At 38.7% G+C, this 19,155-nt stretch overlaps 1 protein-coding gene across 7 annotated transcripts in view; it reads left to right on the plus strand.

Annotated features, from left to right (window-relative positions):
- AKAP6 (A-kinase anchoring protein 6) overlaps positions 1 to 19,155 on the plus strand; it is a 496,497-nt gene that overhangs the window by 266,608 nt on the left and 210,734 nt on the right. For 6 of the 7 annotated variants that reach the window (XM_047864358.1, XM_047864356.1, XM_047864354.1 and 3 more), the window contains 2 exons: positions 2,227 to 2,323; positions 3,461 to 3,627. In XM_047864358.1, coding sequence (XP_047720314.1) covers positions 2,227 to 2,323; positions 3,461 to 3,627 — 264 coding nt within the window. The remainder of the gene's footprint in view (positions 1 to 2,226; positions 2,324 to 3,460; positions 3,628 to 19,155) is intronic. The other variant, XM_047864361.1, reaches the window with a different exon arrangement.

A 19,155-nucleotide genomic window follows, 5' to 3' on the forward strand; every position in this document is an offset into this window, starting at 1 on the left:
ATCTATTCTATACTCGTGGCTTCAATTACTTCAAATTACCCAACCTACTCACAGGTCCTTAGTTTCTCTTTTGCTCAGAGACGTAGGCCTGATGCACCTCTTCAGAAGCTCATGATTACTAACCATTCAGCACAAGTCTGTTGTAAGTAAACAGAGAATCAGAGAGAGCACTAGACTAAATGTACAGTTATGAGGATATCTCTAGAAAAGATTTCTTCCTAAATTTTGGTGCTCTTGGGTTGATCTCAAGTGTTTTTCTGTTCCCTGTCCCTTTTCCCTGAAACACATGTGAGCCTTTTTCTGAGTGACATTGCTTCAAGTTGAGGATTTCTACTGCAGTGGCAAAAAGTAAAGGCAGCCATATTTTGGCTACAAAATAGTAAACATTTATTTTTTCATAGATATTATACTATTTTTATTGACCACAAGCATTAGGCTTCCATACTTTGCCATGCTTTCTTTTATCCAACCATACACCTGTAGCTGAACGAGGACAATATAAGAAACAGTGAATAAATAACTCCTGGGGAAACTTAATATTGTCTCTTTCCATTATGTTTGGCTAAAAATTTACTATTTCTTATGCCTCTTGTCAGATGAAATGGTCCATCATTTTGGAGTCAAAACTTTTTTTAGTCAAAATTCTTACCTTTATACTTGATGATTTGATCTGTCCCTTAAGTTCCAGTTTCTTTTATTCTCCTTTTTCCTCCAAGCTTTAAAAAGACCCTCTAAAATAAAGAGAACCCAGACTCACTACTGAACATCCAAGATGACTCAGGCTGTCCTGTGTTCTCCTACATGTTCAGGTGCCCTTTGATGCCTGAGGTCATGTTTTAAACCCCTTAAATCACTCTTACTCAGTATTACTCAGTCCAGTGTATAGAATAGGCATGATACATGGTTTTTAAATGAATGAATGCATGAATAAATGATACCTGATTTCACAATTTATGGTTGTTTAACCTCTTTCATCCAAATTACATTCTAACTGGGTTTGTATCATCTTGAACTTCTGTTATATATTCTTAATACTAAGTTTAGTGCAGTCCATATGGCTATTGCTTTTGGAGTCCTATCATGGAGAAGCCAAAATTTGGCACACAGTATTTCAAAATTCATGTTCTAGTTAATCAACTCAAGGGATTGATTTTCACCCTGAAGAGTAACCATTGATTCAACAGATTGGTTAATATGATTGCTCTCCTTTGGACATTCTATGGTTGGAATGCCTTATAACGTTACAGAAATGGAAAATCTTTGGAAAATCATCTGTGGTTCTTGAAATATCTAAATGGAAGCCTTCCCCTTCAGAGAGTATTATCAGTCTAGTTCAACAGAGAGCCATTATTTCTGAAAATTTATAGAACATCTTGGAGATAAATGTGAAACTGGCATTTCTTTAAAATTGCTTGTAATTTGGTAGCCAAATGTAGAAATAAAGCAGAATACAGTATGATAAATTCTGTAGTAGAAACACATACAAGGAGCAGAGAGAAGGGGCGAATTAACTCCACGTAAGGCATGAGAGAACGCTTCCTGAAAGAAATAGCTCTGGGTTGGGATTCCCCCATTCCAGCAGTTTCTGGTTTTTGGATGACTATTGTGAGTGAAAAATGCCCCCGATGTGCTTGATGTATTTATTTTTAAAGGAGAGTCACAATGTAAGAAATAAACTTTTAAAAATCAAAGATTTGGAGAGTATTTGACTCCTCAGTATAGCACCTGAATCCACCTTGATGTTCTCTGGTTTGCGTGATAGCTGAGAAAACTGCTGAATCCAACCCCTACTATATTAATGGATTTATATATGCACACATAAGGCTAATATATTTTATGCTGCCAATTTTTTTATGGTTTCATAAATAGTGCTATCACTAACATTTTTAAAAAGTGAAGAAAAGCGCTCATATGTGCTGGTGGAAATGCAGTGTATTTTATAGAACACTGCTAATCTTGATATAGCCTACGGGATGTGACTTTTCATAAAAACCTAATGAATTTCTCGATTTGTCAGCTGTTTCCAAACAGATGCACTCTGCTAATCTAATGGAAACATTTTGAGCCCAGATCCCAAATATCAATAGCTTTTAGTATTGCAAATGAGTTTGTCTATTGGGTAAATTGGGCTGTGTGGTTTTTGATAAAAAGTAGCTAGTGGTTTTGTATGGATGTTTTATGTTTAACTGCCTTGCCAGGGTTTGATGCTCCTATTTTTCCTTGCAGAGTTTCAAGTTGAATGTAGACAGTCATTGTGCTCTCAAGGAAGCCGTGGAGGAGGAAGGACACCAACTTCTCGAGCTTATTGCGTCTCACAAAGCAGGTAAATCCTCCTGAAATATTGCAAGCCTTTATGTCTCCAGACTATTAAGAATGAAGAAGCATTGCTGTAAATTACTGCATATATTCACTTCCTTATGTATTATTAATATTTACATTATCAGATTGACCTTCAAGATTTATAAATGTTTCATATACTGCATACAATGCTGTGATACTTCTAAGATGAAATACTGCCTCCAAATGGTCTGTTCATTTTATTTTGGGCTTGCTGTTCGCCTGAGTTTCAATTGAAATCACATTCCTGAAAACTTCACGTTGACATGCTTTGTGATGTAGGTGCTCTGGAAATAACATTAAGATAATGAATGAGAATGGTGCAAATAGTTAGAATGCATATGCATTAGGGTACTTATAGATATCATTACAGATATGAGGCAGGCGGTGTAGATATATCTGATTATTTCCCTGCCAATTCACACACATGAACATTTTGCATGTTTTTTGCTGGTCATTGCATTAGCAGAGTTTTGGCCTTAAACCAACTCTTACCCAGTATTAATGTATTTATGAGGAACAGATTATAAATAAAAAATAGTTTTGTCATTTGGTTATACTTATCCTGGTAGTAAAAGACCATAAGACAGGATGAATTATAATTTGGCTCTTGCTTTGAGCTTACCACAGCTAAATAAGGAAAGAGCAGCATTAATCCGACATGCTAATACTAAAGACTGCCCTCTTAATTCTGACCCGTTTACTATATTCCTCAACGAATTAATGTTACCTATTTCTGTACATCTTTCTGGTCATTATAAAGCCTCCACACATGTACACACAGGGCCTTTTATATGGAATGTGAAGCTTTAGAGTTAGTAATTTTCATACATCATGATTTTTGTTCCACATGCATCTTTTTAGTCCCTAGACTGAATTTAACTTGATTCCCAACCATGCATCTAGGTGGTTATCCCATCTTTGTGTCCTTATGCCTCAAGTGAAGGCAAAAATTTCCATTCCCTTTCCTTAGTGACAAACGCTTATACGGCAGGCGATGGGTAGTGGTCGTTTAAAATTATGTTTACTCTTTGAAATATTCATCTAATTTTTCTAAATAAAAGCGAACAATGGGTAAAAATGCAGTCAAGTCTGTAACTTGTGGTTTCCCCTCCTTTTGGAGAAGGACTGAAGGACATGCTGCGGATGATTGCGAGTCAGTGGAAGGAGCTGCAGAGGCAAATCAAACGACAACACAGCTGGATTCTCAGGGCTCTGGATACCATCAAAGCTGAGATTCTGGCTACTGATGTGTCTGTGGAGGATGAGGAAGGCACTGGAAGCCCCAAGGTAAGTGGCTTGAAGTTTGCCTTATTTCCTCTCATTTCTGCCTTCTTTTGAACTAGGCACCACTGAAGTTTTCTTTCCACCCCTAAGGCTTTTTGTTTCTACTGGGTAAACTTTATATATCCATATCTATTTCTATATCTAACTATATATAGAGAGAGAGGGAGAGAGAGAGAAAAATGAGAGAGACGAACACAATGAAATGGTTTAGTTTAAAATAACAACAACAAAACAAAACAAAACAAAACAAAAACCCTGCAACTTTCAGTTTCTCCAGGAAGAGGTCTTTCTGTCAAAAGTGGCAGAGAAGGAGGGGGACAGTACTTTAGAGGTAGGAGAAAGGGGGACATAAAACATTTAGTAAACAAAACATAAAGCATCTTTAACGTGAATAATCAGAATGGTTTTAAATTGTTTTGTTGCAACTATAAATCACTATAATCAGTGCAATCACTCAGCTCTGACATCCATTAGCCGCTTGGTTACAGCAAATTAACAAAGAAGAGAGAAAGTGATTCATTATCTCATTCCTGTTAATGACTATCAGATGCATTGCCTAATTAGGGGATGGTCATTGTAGTGGGAAGAAGGTCATATGCTTCGCTACAAATCTTTTTGCTCTGAGTGTAAGTTCTCCATAATGGTGCATGCACCGAATACAACAAGTACTTTAAAAATGACTATTGACATGTTTTGGTTATCTATTTTAGATTTGCAAAATAACCCATAAAGCATATGCAAGTAAACTTTAAACGAATCACCTTTTCATACAATGCACTGCTTTGCTAGAGGTATCTTTGGACTCATGATGTGGAAAATAATTTTATTAATTTTATATTTTCACGTAATCTTTCTTTTGTATTTATTCTTTTGTGAAAGTAAGTGCAGAAAACCAGTCTTATAATAGACTCAGCATCGAAACATATTGCAACGTGTCGGGTGGGGGGGGGGAACAGATTTAAGAGTTCATGGTTTCTATTCCTGGCATGGACAAAGTAATTAAATCATCATCGAGTCACATTTATTCAGCGTCCATGTGGATTGGCCTTGTGCTAAATGTATACAGAGCAAGTTAAACAAACCCTTTGCCTTCTTAGACTCACATTCTTAAGTGCAGGCAGAGGAAAAACCCACCCTACCCTGCAATGGTGAGACCATGCAGCCAGTGAAAGGTCAGAAGATTTATAGCTTTGGAACCTCAAACAACAACCTTTAACTTATTTGTTGGAAACAGAGAATGGAATGATGAGCTCAGTTCCACTTAAAGGAGGCTCCTTGGAGGAGGTCACATTTCAGGAAATACTTGAAGGAAGGAAGAGCAGTGGCTTGGCACAGGAGCACACATTTTAGGAAGTGATGTGGCGAAAGGATCAAAGCTGGAACTAATAACATGGAAGGGAGAATGCATTCAGCAGATTTTTCAGGGCAGAAAGAGGGCTCTTTCAAGGAACAGAGTGCAGGGAGAAGTTGATGGGGCTAATGCATTGGCTGGAGTAGGGGGCAGTGATGATGAGAAAAGACCGACTAAAAAGTCTGTTCTTTCTATTTATTTAATGAAGTACACTGATTGCTTACTTTTTTTTAAAATTTTTTTTAATGTTTATTTATTTTTGAGACAGAGAGAGACAGAGCATGAACGGGGGAGGGTCAGAGAGAGAGGGAGACACAGAATCTGAAACAGGCTCCAGGCTCTGAGCAGTCAGCACAGAGCCCGACGCGGGGCTCAAACTCACGAACAGTGAGATCGTGACCTGGGCCAAAGTCAGATGCTTAACCAACTGAGCCACCCAGGCACCCCATGATTGCTTACTTTTAAAAAGCTCTCCTGTACTGGGTGCACTCTACAGACCAGACACTGTTCTACAGCACTTCTGTGGCTTCTTTCATTTAATTCTCACAGCAAACCTATACAGTAGTTCTCATATAATCCCCAGTGGAGAAAATGGAGGCACAGAGAAATTAAGTAACCTGCCTAAGGTCACACAGGTGCTTAGTAGCAGAACTCATCTTTGAATCTGACCCCTTTGGCCCCAGAGCCCTTGTCAGTCACCACCTAGAGTACTGCCCCTCACTGTACTGCTCAGGGCCAGGTATCGTGATGAATAATTAGTCTCAGTGGCTGTCTCATGGAGCTTGTGGTGAAGTGGGGAGACAGATTTAAATTTAATAGTCATGTCTTTGTAGATGGTGGTGTACCGTGAAAGAAGAGAGAAGGGAGCAGCTGGAGGTTGGGCTGGGAGAAGTGATTTAGATCAGGGCATCAGGGAGGGCTTCTCTGAGGAAGCAACATTGTATGAGCAGGCCAGTGCAGTTGGAGAGAGAGGGAGGAGGGTTTGATGGAAGCTCCATAGCCTGTGGTTATACGGGAGGGTTTTGGAGCTAGCAGAGAAATGGTATCATTGATTTGCAGCATAAAAAGCTGTTTCTGGGTGTGACGTGGAGCATGGGTGGTGGGTGGAGTGGGGTAAGTGGGAGTCAGGGAGGGAGGGGAGGTGCCAAAGAGGAACTGTGGAGACCTAATTAATTAATTAAATTTAAATGAATACAAAATTAAATTAATTGATTAATAAAAGACTGAGGCTAAAAATGAGTAGCTGTGTTCACCAGGGCCAACTTGAATTTCATACTTTTGAATCAACTCATTTTGTAGGAAGGTGTTTTGAGATGGAATAAAGAAGGTAACCCAATGAGGAGAAAGTATTATGAAAGGAAAGGCAATGTCTGCATTTTTCAAAAAGAGAAGAACCTGTCTAGGCCCAGCCTTAGAGACATCCTGACTGGGGTCCCAGAATCTGCATTCCATAAGCTTCCAGAGAACCACTGTCATATAGGCTCCAGGAAGGCCCTTTTCCTGCAGGGCTCCCGATTTGATTCGTGCACAGCCAGGATCCTCACACACTCTGAAAGAAAGAGTGTCTGTCACATTGTTGCTTATGTCTAAAATAGGGACTGTTTAATGTTATGCTACATCTTATCCTGATGAAAGTTATCTAGCCATTTAAAATAATGTTTTAGAAGAGAATTTTTAAACATTGGAAAAAGTCCTGTAATGTGCAATATGATATATGCATAAATAAAATATGATATATTTTTAAGTATCTTTGAATTTTCCCAATCTCTACAGTGACTAAAAGTTATTTTAATCAGAAAAATAAAGAGCATATGTAAAATACAAGAATTAAGAAGAGATTTAAAAGGCAAAATAGACGACAATCGTCTGTAGGGACTTGAGATATAAATTTCAAGGTCAGGAGGAAGAATAAATACATCTGGTTCTTAATGATTTGGGTACCTCAGTTCTAAAGAAACAATGACACAAACCTCTCTGCTCAGATCATCCCCAAAGTGAAAGTATCTTCCTTGACTCACACCAGTTTGCAAAGAATAACCTAAGTGTTTCTCATGAATAATATTTCTACGCAAAGCCACTCTGTGTCCCAGTGTGTGCACCGTGTTGTACATCTAAGAGCAGCTCCCGGAGAGGCACTTGTCGGGATTGGCACACGTGGGACCTGGATGTGCTGGGAGTGCGACTGTGATGTGACAGAGTCACCAAAACCCCAGGCCTTCCACCTCCCAACTAGTTCTCTCTTGCCCAGTCCAGGCTGAATTTTCTCTGGACAGACGAAGTCCTCCACAGCCAAGGGTAAAGGTGAAGTCAACTGAAGACGAAGAAAATATATTTATAACTTAAGCTTCTTTCTCCAGTTAGCTCACTTAAGCTAACTGGAGAAGTCAGGATGATTATTCTTTTTATTTGTTTAATAGTCATGAACTGCCTCCCTTAGTCTGTTGGGCAAGCACAAAGAATAATACAGGGAAGGCTCAGACCCTGAAGTCAGACGGCCTGAGTTCAACTCCTGGCACTTACAGCTATGTGTCCTTGGGAAAATTACTTAACTTCTCTATGTCTCAGTTTCCTAATTTTTAATATGGAGGCAGTGATAATACCCACCACAAAAGGGTTCTGATACAGATCAAAGAGCTGATGTATCTGAAGTGCTTTTTTTTTTTTAATGTTTATTTATTTTGAGAGAGAGAGCACGAGCAGGGGAGGGGCAAAGAGAGAGGGAGAGAGAGAATCCTAAGCAGACTCCACGCTGTTAGCACAGAGCCTGATGTGGGGCTCGATCTCATGAACTGAGAGATCATGTCTGAGCCAAAATCAAGAGTTGGAGGCTTAACTGACTGAGCCACCCAGGCACCCCTGAAGTGCTCTGAACAATGCCTGGTACATGGGAAATCCTAGGTTAGGGTAAATGTACAAGCTTTCATTTCTGGTGGTGGAGACAGTAAATAAATATAATAGAATCTGAAAAATACTCTACTGAAGATAGGTATACAGCACTATGAGTACACAGAGAAGGAAATAATGAACCCTATTTGGGTGTATCAAAGGAAAGATTTACAGGGGAGTTGAAGTTTTAAATGAGGGATGAAAAGGATTTTTGCCAGCATGAAAATAATGAAAAGGAAAGATTTATGGGGGGGTTGATGTTTTAAATGAAGGGTAGAAAGGATTTTTGTTAGTGTGAAACATATGCAGAGACCTAGAGGTGTAAGAATGTATGGCGTGGCTGGAACGTGACATCTTATTGTGGACGAGAATTAGGGCGGCTTGCCGCAGTCTGCACCAAGGCTCACATTGTGACTGAAAATAACCCTTATGACCAGTGGTTTAAGCAATAATTCTTCATATGTCTGAAATTGACGGTGTCCAACCCAGAGTGAGAACCCTATACAGAATATATCTCATATATACTGTTTAAAAAGAAAATTTCCTTGTGATATTGCCCATAGAGCAAACTTAAATGGGTTTACCCCGAAGTTGTCCAAGACTAAAAAGCATGGATTTGACTTGCTATCTATCATGTCAGTTCTCCTTCCATGACGTGACCTTGCATAGGTCATGTACAAATTGTGCCATGAAATGAATCTCTAAGCAGAGCAGTTATGATCATCTATTTCATCTTAGACCAAAAAGAGGAACTAAAATTAAAACATAATAAAAAAATAACTCCAGAATTCATCTAAAGTTTACTTCAGAAGCTACTGGGAACTTGAGAAGCATAATAGAAAATCTAAAGAATATATCTAGGGGGTATTTTTCTTTTTTACCTTGTTTGAGAGACTGCAGAAAAGGACTTGGTCTTAGAAATCTTGTAAAGAAGGAGGATAGGAGGAAATTCAAAGACTCTGGGAAACTTCTCCCCCAGGACTCGGCAGCATACCTTATTTGTTGTATTTCATTTTTTAAAAAAGTGTTTTCCCAGGACTGTGAGATCTTTTATACATGGAAATAGAGAACAGAATTCACCAGTTCTAGAAATAGAGCTTCAGCACTCACTTCCAAGAATTGAAAATATGCTTGTAATTATGTGTTTTATTTTAAGATAGATTGGTTAAAGTTTATCAGCTAAAACTAGGCTTTCAGTATGTTGAATTTTTGAATGGTATATAGCTGGAAGGATTTCAAAATGTGGAACACCCAACACCTAACAAAGGTTACATTCCTTTTTTTTTTGACCTTTCAAGGCCAAAAACAAGAATCCTGAAAGCAAAAAAGCATTCCTAAAGTTTGCACATTGCCTCCTTTAGGATGTCCTTCCTCTCTGTTTCTTTACAGCTATTCAGCCATCATTACAGCTCTCTAAGAATCAAGGCCAGGATGTGCCTAAGGTGACGTCTCAAACCTTGCATCACAGAAATCACAGTGGTTACTTTGTCCTCTTTAAAGAAACAGATCAGTTTCCAAAACAAAGAACATTTGGAGATTTTATTGTAAATTCAGAAAACTCTACAGCTCCTAGAAGGGTGACCTAGCCTGGGTTCCAACCCACCTCTTCATTTCCTTAGTGAAAGGAGACACAGGGTTAGCTCCTTTGAATTCCAGGGATGTGCTTCTTTATCTGCCTTCTTGGAGGTTCTTAGATTGACATCTTAGATTGTCATCCCTTGGAAATGGATATCAGACTATGAAGGTCATCAATGTTATCTGTTCAACAGTAGCACTTAGAGCAAGCTTAAGAACATATCTTAAATATGTTTCCTCAGCTGTACAAATGACAGTTTTAGAAAGCGGCTAAGAAGGGAGGTATGCCTGGCCTCTGACTTGATTATGTCACTGAGAACCTGGACTTTATTCAGATGTCTAGAGAGAGCAGGTCCAGTATTAAGACACATTTTGTTTTTTGTTTTGTTTTGTTTTGTTTTGTTTTGTTTTGTTTTGTTTTGTTTTGTTTGTTTAACAGACACCTGAGTGTTAACCTAGTTAATGAATTATGGGTAACTTTCTTTAACTGAAGTGGGGAGAAAGAAACTGATTTGGAGAGTATCTTTGTATGATATTTTCTCTGTATTCTGTAGTGCCTCTTGGGTAATATTGCAGCTGGATATTATTATCCTGGAATGGAATTTGATCCTGGTGCTTCCAAAGCATTGTCTTTGTATTCTTTCCCTTTCTGGCTCAAAAGCTTATGTAGCTAACATGTTCTTTAATAGAGGATCTTCAGAGACAGCATGAAGGTAATGAACGGTAATTGCATTTATGTTGTGAGTCCCACATACCCTGACACATGCATGTAGAAAGAATTCCCTGAGATACTTTACTTTCTTCCTCATGCAAAAAAGAGGACAGCTTTATGTGTCAAGAGGAACCAGAAATGAGATAGTAAGATTAAATTGTGCCTGAAGTGGTAGAGAGAAAGACAACAGGCAAAGGCCTGGCCATTATTGATTGAGTGCTGACAGAGAGCTCTGCCCAGTGCTAGGCCAGACATGAGGGAAGACATGCTCAGTGCTCTTATCATCTCAGTGTAAGCACACAGTGTAACATCTTGTCTAATGTAAATTGGGCTATCTCAGATCTAGAATAATAGATCACCTAAGATTCAGATCATCTTAATTAGGATGTTGGCAGATTGAAATGGAATGTGGTTCTTGATGCAAGCAAATGAGTAGTAAATGCATTACCAATTCCACCTCTTTCATGCAGAATTCTTCCCAAAAGCCAGTATCTGATCCAGTTCCTTCCCTGCTGAACTATATAAACAGAGTCCTGATATGCAGTACCTAGGGAGAGCCCTTTCTTCTACTGTGGATTCTTCAGTAGTTCTTTTTTTTGTTGTTATCAGAAGGGCAACTTTTCTTCAAAAGTGTTTTTGAAAGACAGAAACAAAAGTGAGTTATTTCTTTGAAGATCAGTTGTCGTTACTAAATTTATGATAGAATCGAATAAAAGATAGTTCCTCTAATCTCCTTGAGGCACTTAAATTTGCATATTTTCAGATGTATGGGTGGATCCGAGATGAGGAATTTTTTTTTAATGGTCTGCCACTCTAATGAGGTGACTGAAAAAATGGTTGAGATGATAAAAATATATACTAGGTCAAAGGATGGCTAATGGTTATTCCTATCATGGTCTATATGATATGTAAGACCATAGCTTATCTTAATTTTTCATAGTGTACTTCCATTGCTGGTGGCCTTAAGGGTAGAAATGTTTGGGTCAGCAAAAATCTGAGAGTGAAATTCTTTGGTGTCTCTAATCAATACAGAGAAATGTCATTGACATGAGTAGGTAGTCTATTTTTTTCCCTATTTAGTGAGAGTGCCTAATCTTAGAATCTATAATACCTAGAGTTGCAAAGATGCATGGTATTGTATACAAAGTTACATTCAGTGGAAAGCAGCCCTCTTTTATTGGCAGAACTCACATTTTGTAACTCAGCCTGATCTATGTTAAAGATAGTGTATAGTAAATACATTAGGGGAACTTTTTTGGCATGAGGTGGAGGTCAACATTTTAAAAAATCTATAAGCATGTAAGGACAAAACGGAAGGCAAGATACAGAATTGCTTCTAAAAACACTTTGAAATTAATAAGTAAATTCTTTGAAGGTGTGAAACAATTACCTCAGTGTTTGATTTACCCTTTTTCCTGGGAATGTGTTGTTTCTGGCAGGGGAGCCGTCTGAGTTGAGGAGAGCCCTGCTAACGGGATTACTCTGCTCTGGCTCTTGTGTTTATTGAGTCACCTAGGACTTCTTATAAAACAGCAGCTTTCAAATGTACACACACCTGCACTCAACACCCTGAATACTCCAAACGTTTGTTTAACTGTTCTCATACCCAGAGTATCTCTCCCATCCAGTGAGGTCAAAAAGCATCGAGAGGTCCACATTCTGCATTTTCCTTTGCCTTGGAAACCACTTGGAATATAGCCATTTGTGTGGTGCTGATGTAAACAGAGATGCAGATCTTTTCTTAGTGTAAGGTAGTGCTCGTAGCCACTAGGGCTCACAGAACATTCCCAGTCTTACCTCCCACTGCGCCTAAATGAGGGTTAATGTTTCTCAGGAAACGTTAACTAGATTGGAGGTCCTGCTGGGCCAGAGCCCAGGGAACCATCTCAATGCAGCTTCCAAGCCATTTTGCACTGGGCTGGGGCGGTGGCTTCTCATCTTTGTACTTAGTTGGCCTGCAGAGGCCAACACTTGTTTATCATTGCCCCTTGCAGCGCTAAGCAAAGTCACAGATCTTGCTGAGTGAGTAGCAGGACAGGGAAAAAATGAAGCCTAAAGCTAGAGACTAAGACAAAGGAAAAGAGAGGGGAGAAAGAGAAATAGAAGGAATAGAAAGAGAAAGACAAAAGAAGGAGGTATTTGTCCAGTGAAATATAGTAGAAGCTAATTGTCCACATCTGTTTCATGGACATTTATGCTTTTGTCTTTCTGTCTCTGTCTCTGTCTCTCTCATTCCATCTTTTCTCTAGCTCTGGAAATCAAAGTCAGAACAGCTTTCTTTACTTTTGACATCTTAGATATTATTGTATAACTATTGTACGTGTGTGTGTGTGTGTGTGTGTGTGTGTGTGTAGTAACTACTCTGTTAATGGGATTAGCACTTAGTGTGGGTTTACTATGGTGTAGGTTTGTGTCACGCCTTTTACGTGGATTGTCTCATTCACTCTTCCCAACAGAACTAGCAGTCATGGGTCTCCTGGGTGGCTCAGTCGGCTAGGCTAAGCATCCAGCTCTTGATATCGGCTCAGGTCACGATCTCATGGTTTGTGAGTTGAAGCCCCCCATTGTGTTGAGCTTTGTGCTGACAGCATGGAGCCTGCTTGGGATTGTCTCTCTCCCCCTCTCTCTCTGCCCCTCCCTTGCATGCATGCACACACTCTCTCTCTCTTTCAAAATAAATAAATAAACATAAAACAAGAACTAGCAGTCATAATCCCTCTAATCATTTTCTCTTTACTGATGGAAAAACTTAGGCTCCAAACATATATAAGATATTCAGGCTTATTCAGTCTTTTTAGGAACCTTACATGACAGGGTAAAGGGCAAACTCCTTACCCTGTCATTTGACTCCACCTGATTCACTATCTTCCAAGTGCATCTTCCCCTTTCTTTTCTTTTTTTCTTTTTGCCCAGGGCTTTTCCTATTCTTTCCATCTATACTAATCTTATCCAGTCTTAAAATCAATTATTATTGAATATGTTACCACACTGTGATGTCATAGCTCTGGAGAGGAAACTGTACCTCTCCTTGCTCACTGCCCATCAGTGGAGACAGACTTACACATATGTAATTCTAAATTAAAGCAGGTTGCATGATAAATCCTATAATAAGGCACAAAAGAGATAGAGAAATTAGGGAAGGGGACATTATTTCAATCTAATAGGGTCTGGGAAAGCTCCTTCCACCCCTAAGAGAAAATGGATTTTTGGAATTCTCTAATATTCTGATAAATTGTTGGTAGGAAGATATTAGAGGGAGAACATTCCAGGCAGAGGAAATAACATGGTCAAAAGTATGGAAAAGGGAATATATGAGGGACTTCTAGAGAATGGCAAACAGCGAATAGTTTGGCTCTTTCAAGCATAGGGTGTCCATGGGAAGGGATGAGGACCTAGTAGAAAATAAAGCCTGATAATTTTTGAGCTATAATGGAGAACTTTGAATATCAACTGAAGAGTTTGTACTTTACTAGTGTTCCGTGAGTGTTTTTAATGATTGGATTTAGCCATAGGAAACAGATGGCAAAAGTAGGATGAGAGAGGAAAAACCGAATTAGGAATCTAGTACAATAACTAAAGGCAGCTGAAGTAAAGCAGTAGCTGTGATAACATAAAGAAAAAAATGGAAGTGATATTATAGAAGAATAAATATTAGGTTTTGGTATCTGGAAAATGAGGGGCGGAGGGAACAGTCAATGATAACTCAAAGGAATTGAGCCTGAACAGTTAGGAGAATTGTGGTAGCATTTACTGAGGCTGGGCACATTTTGATAAGGAGCAGTTTTGAAAGCTAAGTAAAATGACCGTGGTATCCAGTTAAGAAGAATATCTGGGTATGTAATTTGGGCATAGATATTTTGTAACCTCTGCAGGTGATTCCAAAGTGCAGAAAAGTTTGAGAACAATGATTTAGAAATAAGAGAAGCCTGAAAATCATTGATGTGGTTACGTGCAATATTCAGGAGGGGTCAATGCTAAGGATATAACTTTGGCAGTCAAGATAGAAATAATAGCTGTAGCCTTGGAAGTTGATAGTGACAAGAAAGGACTATTGTATAAGAGTAAGAGAGAAATATGATAGAACCTTGAGGAATGTCTGGAGTAACTGAGAGCATGGATGTCATCTTAAAAGTGGGGATTAAGTGAAAATCTACATGCTCAACAGTGAAACTCCCAGAATGCTGGCAGTCAGGGGAGAATAGGGATGTAGGTCAAAGGAACTTTTTATGGAATATGAGTGACCCTACCATGTTTATAGGCCAAAGAATACATCTAGTGAAAAAGAGACAGTTGAAGAAGAGAGATTTAGGAAGGACAAGAAAGAAAGTGAATTGGCACAGTGATTCAGATGAGGGAGAGAAAGTAAATCAGGTGAATCTCTGAAGAAAGGAGGATGTATCTTCTAAAATAGGAGAGAAAGAAGGAATGTTGGGTGGTAAGCAAGAGTAAAGAGGGAGGGAAGCCAAAGGATTTAGAATGAAGACAAATTCAATGTGATTAGTCAGTGAGAGAATTATTTGACTAGAGGGAGGCTTTAGGGTGAAGAGAGACTGGAGAACAAGATTGCAATTCAAATTCCGCTCTCAATAGAGATTTCCTGTAATTTTCCAGTCCTAAGTGATTGCGATCGCCTCTAAACTGTATTACCTTTACTGTTTGTACTACACGTTTAGTGATTAATCACACCCAATCTTGTGACACCATTTCCATTGTTGTCTTGAACTTCCATTTATATCTTTTAAAGTTAACTTTTAAGGCGATTACATTCCATGACTACAAACTCCCCAGGGCAGCATTTACAACCTGAACTTCTTTGTTGTACTCACTTTAAACATTATTTGAGCTAAAAATATACTTTATTTATTCTTAATTGGTTGATATATAATACTCTTATTAAAGCTAAGGACAAAATTACACTTTATTTTCTCATCTTTCACGATACTTTATCTTGGCTGTATAAATAATGGCACAATTCTGTCTTATCACCTTCTCTTTTTTTTTTTCTACAATTCTCTCTCATTGCCTTTGCCTGTTGCTTTTTATTATGAATAAGACAATCTTTAAAAGAGCCGTTTCACCTATTTCTCCCAAAATAACTAGTAATCTATGCCATAGAAAAGAAAAACTATGATTCTCTTATTATTTTTGTGCTTTCTTGATTCAGGTCTAGTTGATTAATTGTTTTAATAGGTTCTTTGATTTTTTAAAAAGTCTATTTAAACAGACTTACTGAAAGAATATACTGAGTTGCTTCTTTGAAAAGGACTAAAAGCATCTAATATAACTTACCAGCTGACCAGCACCCTGGTTGATAAAATTTGTAGTCTTTGCTCTAAAGCTCTCTAACAAGATTAGGTGAAATTGAACCTGAGAAGGTAAAGGTCTCTAAATTGACATAAACTGAAAGGGCAGAACTGGATCATACTACTATTTGAATCGCTAACAAAGTCTAATCTCTGACATATTATATTTGGTGTACTATAATCTGTGTACATACACATGCTTCTAGTAAATGATGAATGAGGTTTAGCTAACATAATATAGTTTATACTCTTCTAGACCTTTGTAGGAAATACAGGGTTGAGGCGCTCTGCTCTGTAAAGTGACCTGGATCACTTCTCTGGAATGGAGTCTCCGTAAGACACACACACTCATGCATTTTTTCCAAACCAGCTTAGTCAAATTTATTTTCCTTCTGTCATTCATTTGATGCCTCTTCTGGCTTCCATTAGATAGATGGGGTGGGGTGGGGGGTTACTGAATTTCACTGGATAGTTCCATCTGGCTAAAACCAGTAAAGCAAATAATTTCTGATGGGAATTGTTGGTCCAGTTGCAAGACTAGAAAGAAATTAATACATATGAACGTCAGTACTTATTTCAACCTTCTAAAGTTCATCCATAATTTGAGGGCTCTGTATTTTGAATTATGAGGAATTTTGAAAAACTCTTTTTTGTCTCAGCTCTTTTCTCTTTTTCAGACCCTCATGCCCAAAGCTTGTTTTTCTTTCCTAGCTGAAAGTAAACTAATAACCACATAATGTAAACTCATGATTCCAATGCTAAGGAGGCTCAATAGTATCAGTGATACTATTTTAGGATGTCAACTGCTTAATGTGTTGGAATTTTTCCCATTACTCAAGATTTTGGAAATTCCAGAACCTGGCCTATTGTGCACTTAGCAAGTGCTTTATACTCACCACACCCCTCCTCTTTTGACCATTATTTCTCTTCTTCCCAAACTCTTTTAGTATTACATATTTATAAAATGGCAGCTTTCTGGGCCCACTACCCATTATCATTAATGAAGTTCTTATGTTTTTTTCTCTCAAGTATGGTAAACTAATATGATTCAACAGAAAACCAAATTGTATTTTTCAAAATTATCATTAAATAGCATTGCGACTCATTTTTGCTGCATTTTAGGGTGAAATGAAATCATCTCATTTCCTAACAGGTTGAGACCTTCGTAACTAACTTCAGTAACTATTTCTGTTAATCAGTAACTAAAAATACCCCCACTCCCCTTTTTTGGTGAAAGGTTAAGAATTATTAATGTATCACACAAGACAAAGAGAACAGCAATGTGAACAAAGGTATCATTGGATAAAGGCAAATTTGATGCTCTGAGTGGTTTTCTTCCTTTGTTTTACTTTTGTATTTTCTCCAATTGTATAGTAGTTTTCAGTTGTGTTTTTGCTTCAGACTTTTGACAAATAGCATCTCCTATCATTACCTGCAGATTCTTTTAGTGTCGCTTGTACACAAAAAGCTTAATGACTGCTCTCTTTTGGCTAATATACGAAAGGGGAATAGAGTAAAAGAGTTTGAAGATAGGATCTCTTTGGAAATCCTGCATTTTAAGCAGTGTTGTCTCACAAAAGCTTCTTTCAATGAATGCCTTAAAATAGAAACTCTTGTTGTGTGTACTTTTCCTAAGCAATCGATAGTTCTCTTTCTTCCCACAAATGATAAGATTGGATATTGGGAAGTATAGGCACATTTCTCCTCCTAAGAGGGAAATGAGTTGGGGAAGATGTACTAATGACTAATCATAAACAGCGGCATCAAACAGTGCTTATTAGGCTTCATTTGCAGACATGTGGACTGCCTAACCAATGGCTGTTACCATCCCCCCCACCCCCCTTCTGTACTGTGTGGTTCAGGGAGGTGGTCCATATTCTCCAGGCCAGGCAGTGAATCACAGTCCATCAAACAACCATGAAGCCTCCCTTGCCATGTTAACGATTGGTTTAGGCACAGCCAACTGATGCACTTCTGACCAGTGAGATATGGAGAAAAGTCTCTCCATAGTCTATGGAGAGTCTCCATAGTCTCTCCATAGTCTCCATAGTCTCCATAGACTATGGAGTCTCTCCATAGTCTCCATAGACTATGGAGTCTCTCCATAGTCTCCATAGACTATGGAGTCTCTCCATAGTCTCCATAGACTATGGAGTCTCTCCATAGTCTCCATAGACTATGGAGTCTCTCCATAGTCTCCATAGACTATGGAGTCTCTCCATAGTCTCCATAGACTATGGAGTCTCTCCATAGTCTCCATAGACTATGGAGTCTCTCCATAGTCTCCATAGACTATGGAGAAAAGACTCTCCATAGTCTCCATAGACTATGGAGTCTCTCCATAGTCTCCATAGACTATGGAGTCTCTCCATAGTCTCCATAGACTATGGAGAAAAGACTCTCCATAGTCTCCATAGACTATGGAGAAAAGACTCTCCATAGTCTCTTTCTTGTAGAAAAAGACAAACAAGAAGGAAAGATTCCTTTTCAAACTCTGGATGCTTTCACAAGGACTTGAAGCTTAAACTGCTGTAGCCATTTTGTGACATTATGAATAGAACTAAGTGGAAGTCAAAGCTTACGTGCCAAAGATGACAGAGGAGAAAGATGGATCTTTTATATCATTGAATAGCTGAATTAACCAACCCTGGGGATACCCTACCTTTAGCATTTTTAACAATCTTGTTCTTTGTTTTGGCTTCTATTGGTAGTGGAGTTGGAATTTTCTGTTACTGGGGACACATACATTTTAACCAACAAATTCACTGTTTTAGTGAAGTGTTTTTGCTCCTGGGTATGCTACACTTTGAATCTTTCTCTACCTTTTACTTTTCAGAATACTTTTATTTTTTTTCCCCTCACTGCTAAACCATCATCTCTTTTTTAAAAACTTCTTCTCAACTCATTGCTACATGGTGCCTTTGGCCACAGGTACTCTATCGAAATTATCCTTATCAGTGTTCACTCATGACCTCTTGGTTACCAAATCCGTCTCTGAGCATCAGTTCTCCAGTCAATAAACAAAACATGTGATCTCGATTGGTGATTTTAATTAAAGAGGTATTCACCAATTAATTTATTTCAAACCAAATCTTACTCATACCCCCCAGTATATAAAACCAAAGTGTAAAAACAAAATAAAAATAAAAGCTGTTTTTTTTTTAATTTTTTTTTTCAACGTTTATTTATTTTTGGGACAGAGAGAGACAGAGCATGAACGGGGGAGGGGCAGAGAGAGAGGGAGACACAGAATCGGAAACAGGCTCCAGGCTCCGAGCCATCAGCCCAGAGCCCGACGCGGGGCTCGAACTCACGGACCGCGAGATCGTGACCTGGCTGAAGTCGGATGCTTAACCGACTGCGCCACCCAGGAGCCCCAAAAGCTGTTTTTAACGAGAGAGAGAGGACCAAAGTGGAGTTTCTTGGTTGACTCAGAACCCGATGGCTTTTCACCCTGCTTATTGACACCTTAGCCTTATCTAGCCCTCCCTGCCCCTGACCTCTGCAGAACTCACAGTTCATACAGCACATAGTCTAAGACCAGATTCCAAATTGACCTCCTTGTCAGTGCCTCTCTTGCCTCTTTTCCATTTGTACTGTAATTCTCCCACGTGGAATGCTTTGGTGGTTTTCCATTGCCCACCTCTAAAATTCCCTCCACCCTAGGTTTGCCCCTTTCAGTCTCCTTTGTTTTCATTTGCTAC

Source organism: Prionailurus viverrinus, chromosome B3 (genome assembly GCF_022837055.1).
Source record: "Prionailurus viverrinus isolate Anna chromosome B3, UM_Priviv_1.0, whole genome shotgun sequence".
NCBI lineage: Eukaryota > Metazoa > Chordata > Mammalia > Carnivora > Felidae > Prionailurus > Prionailurus viverrinus.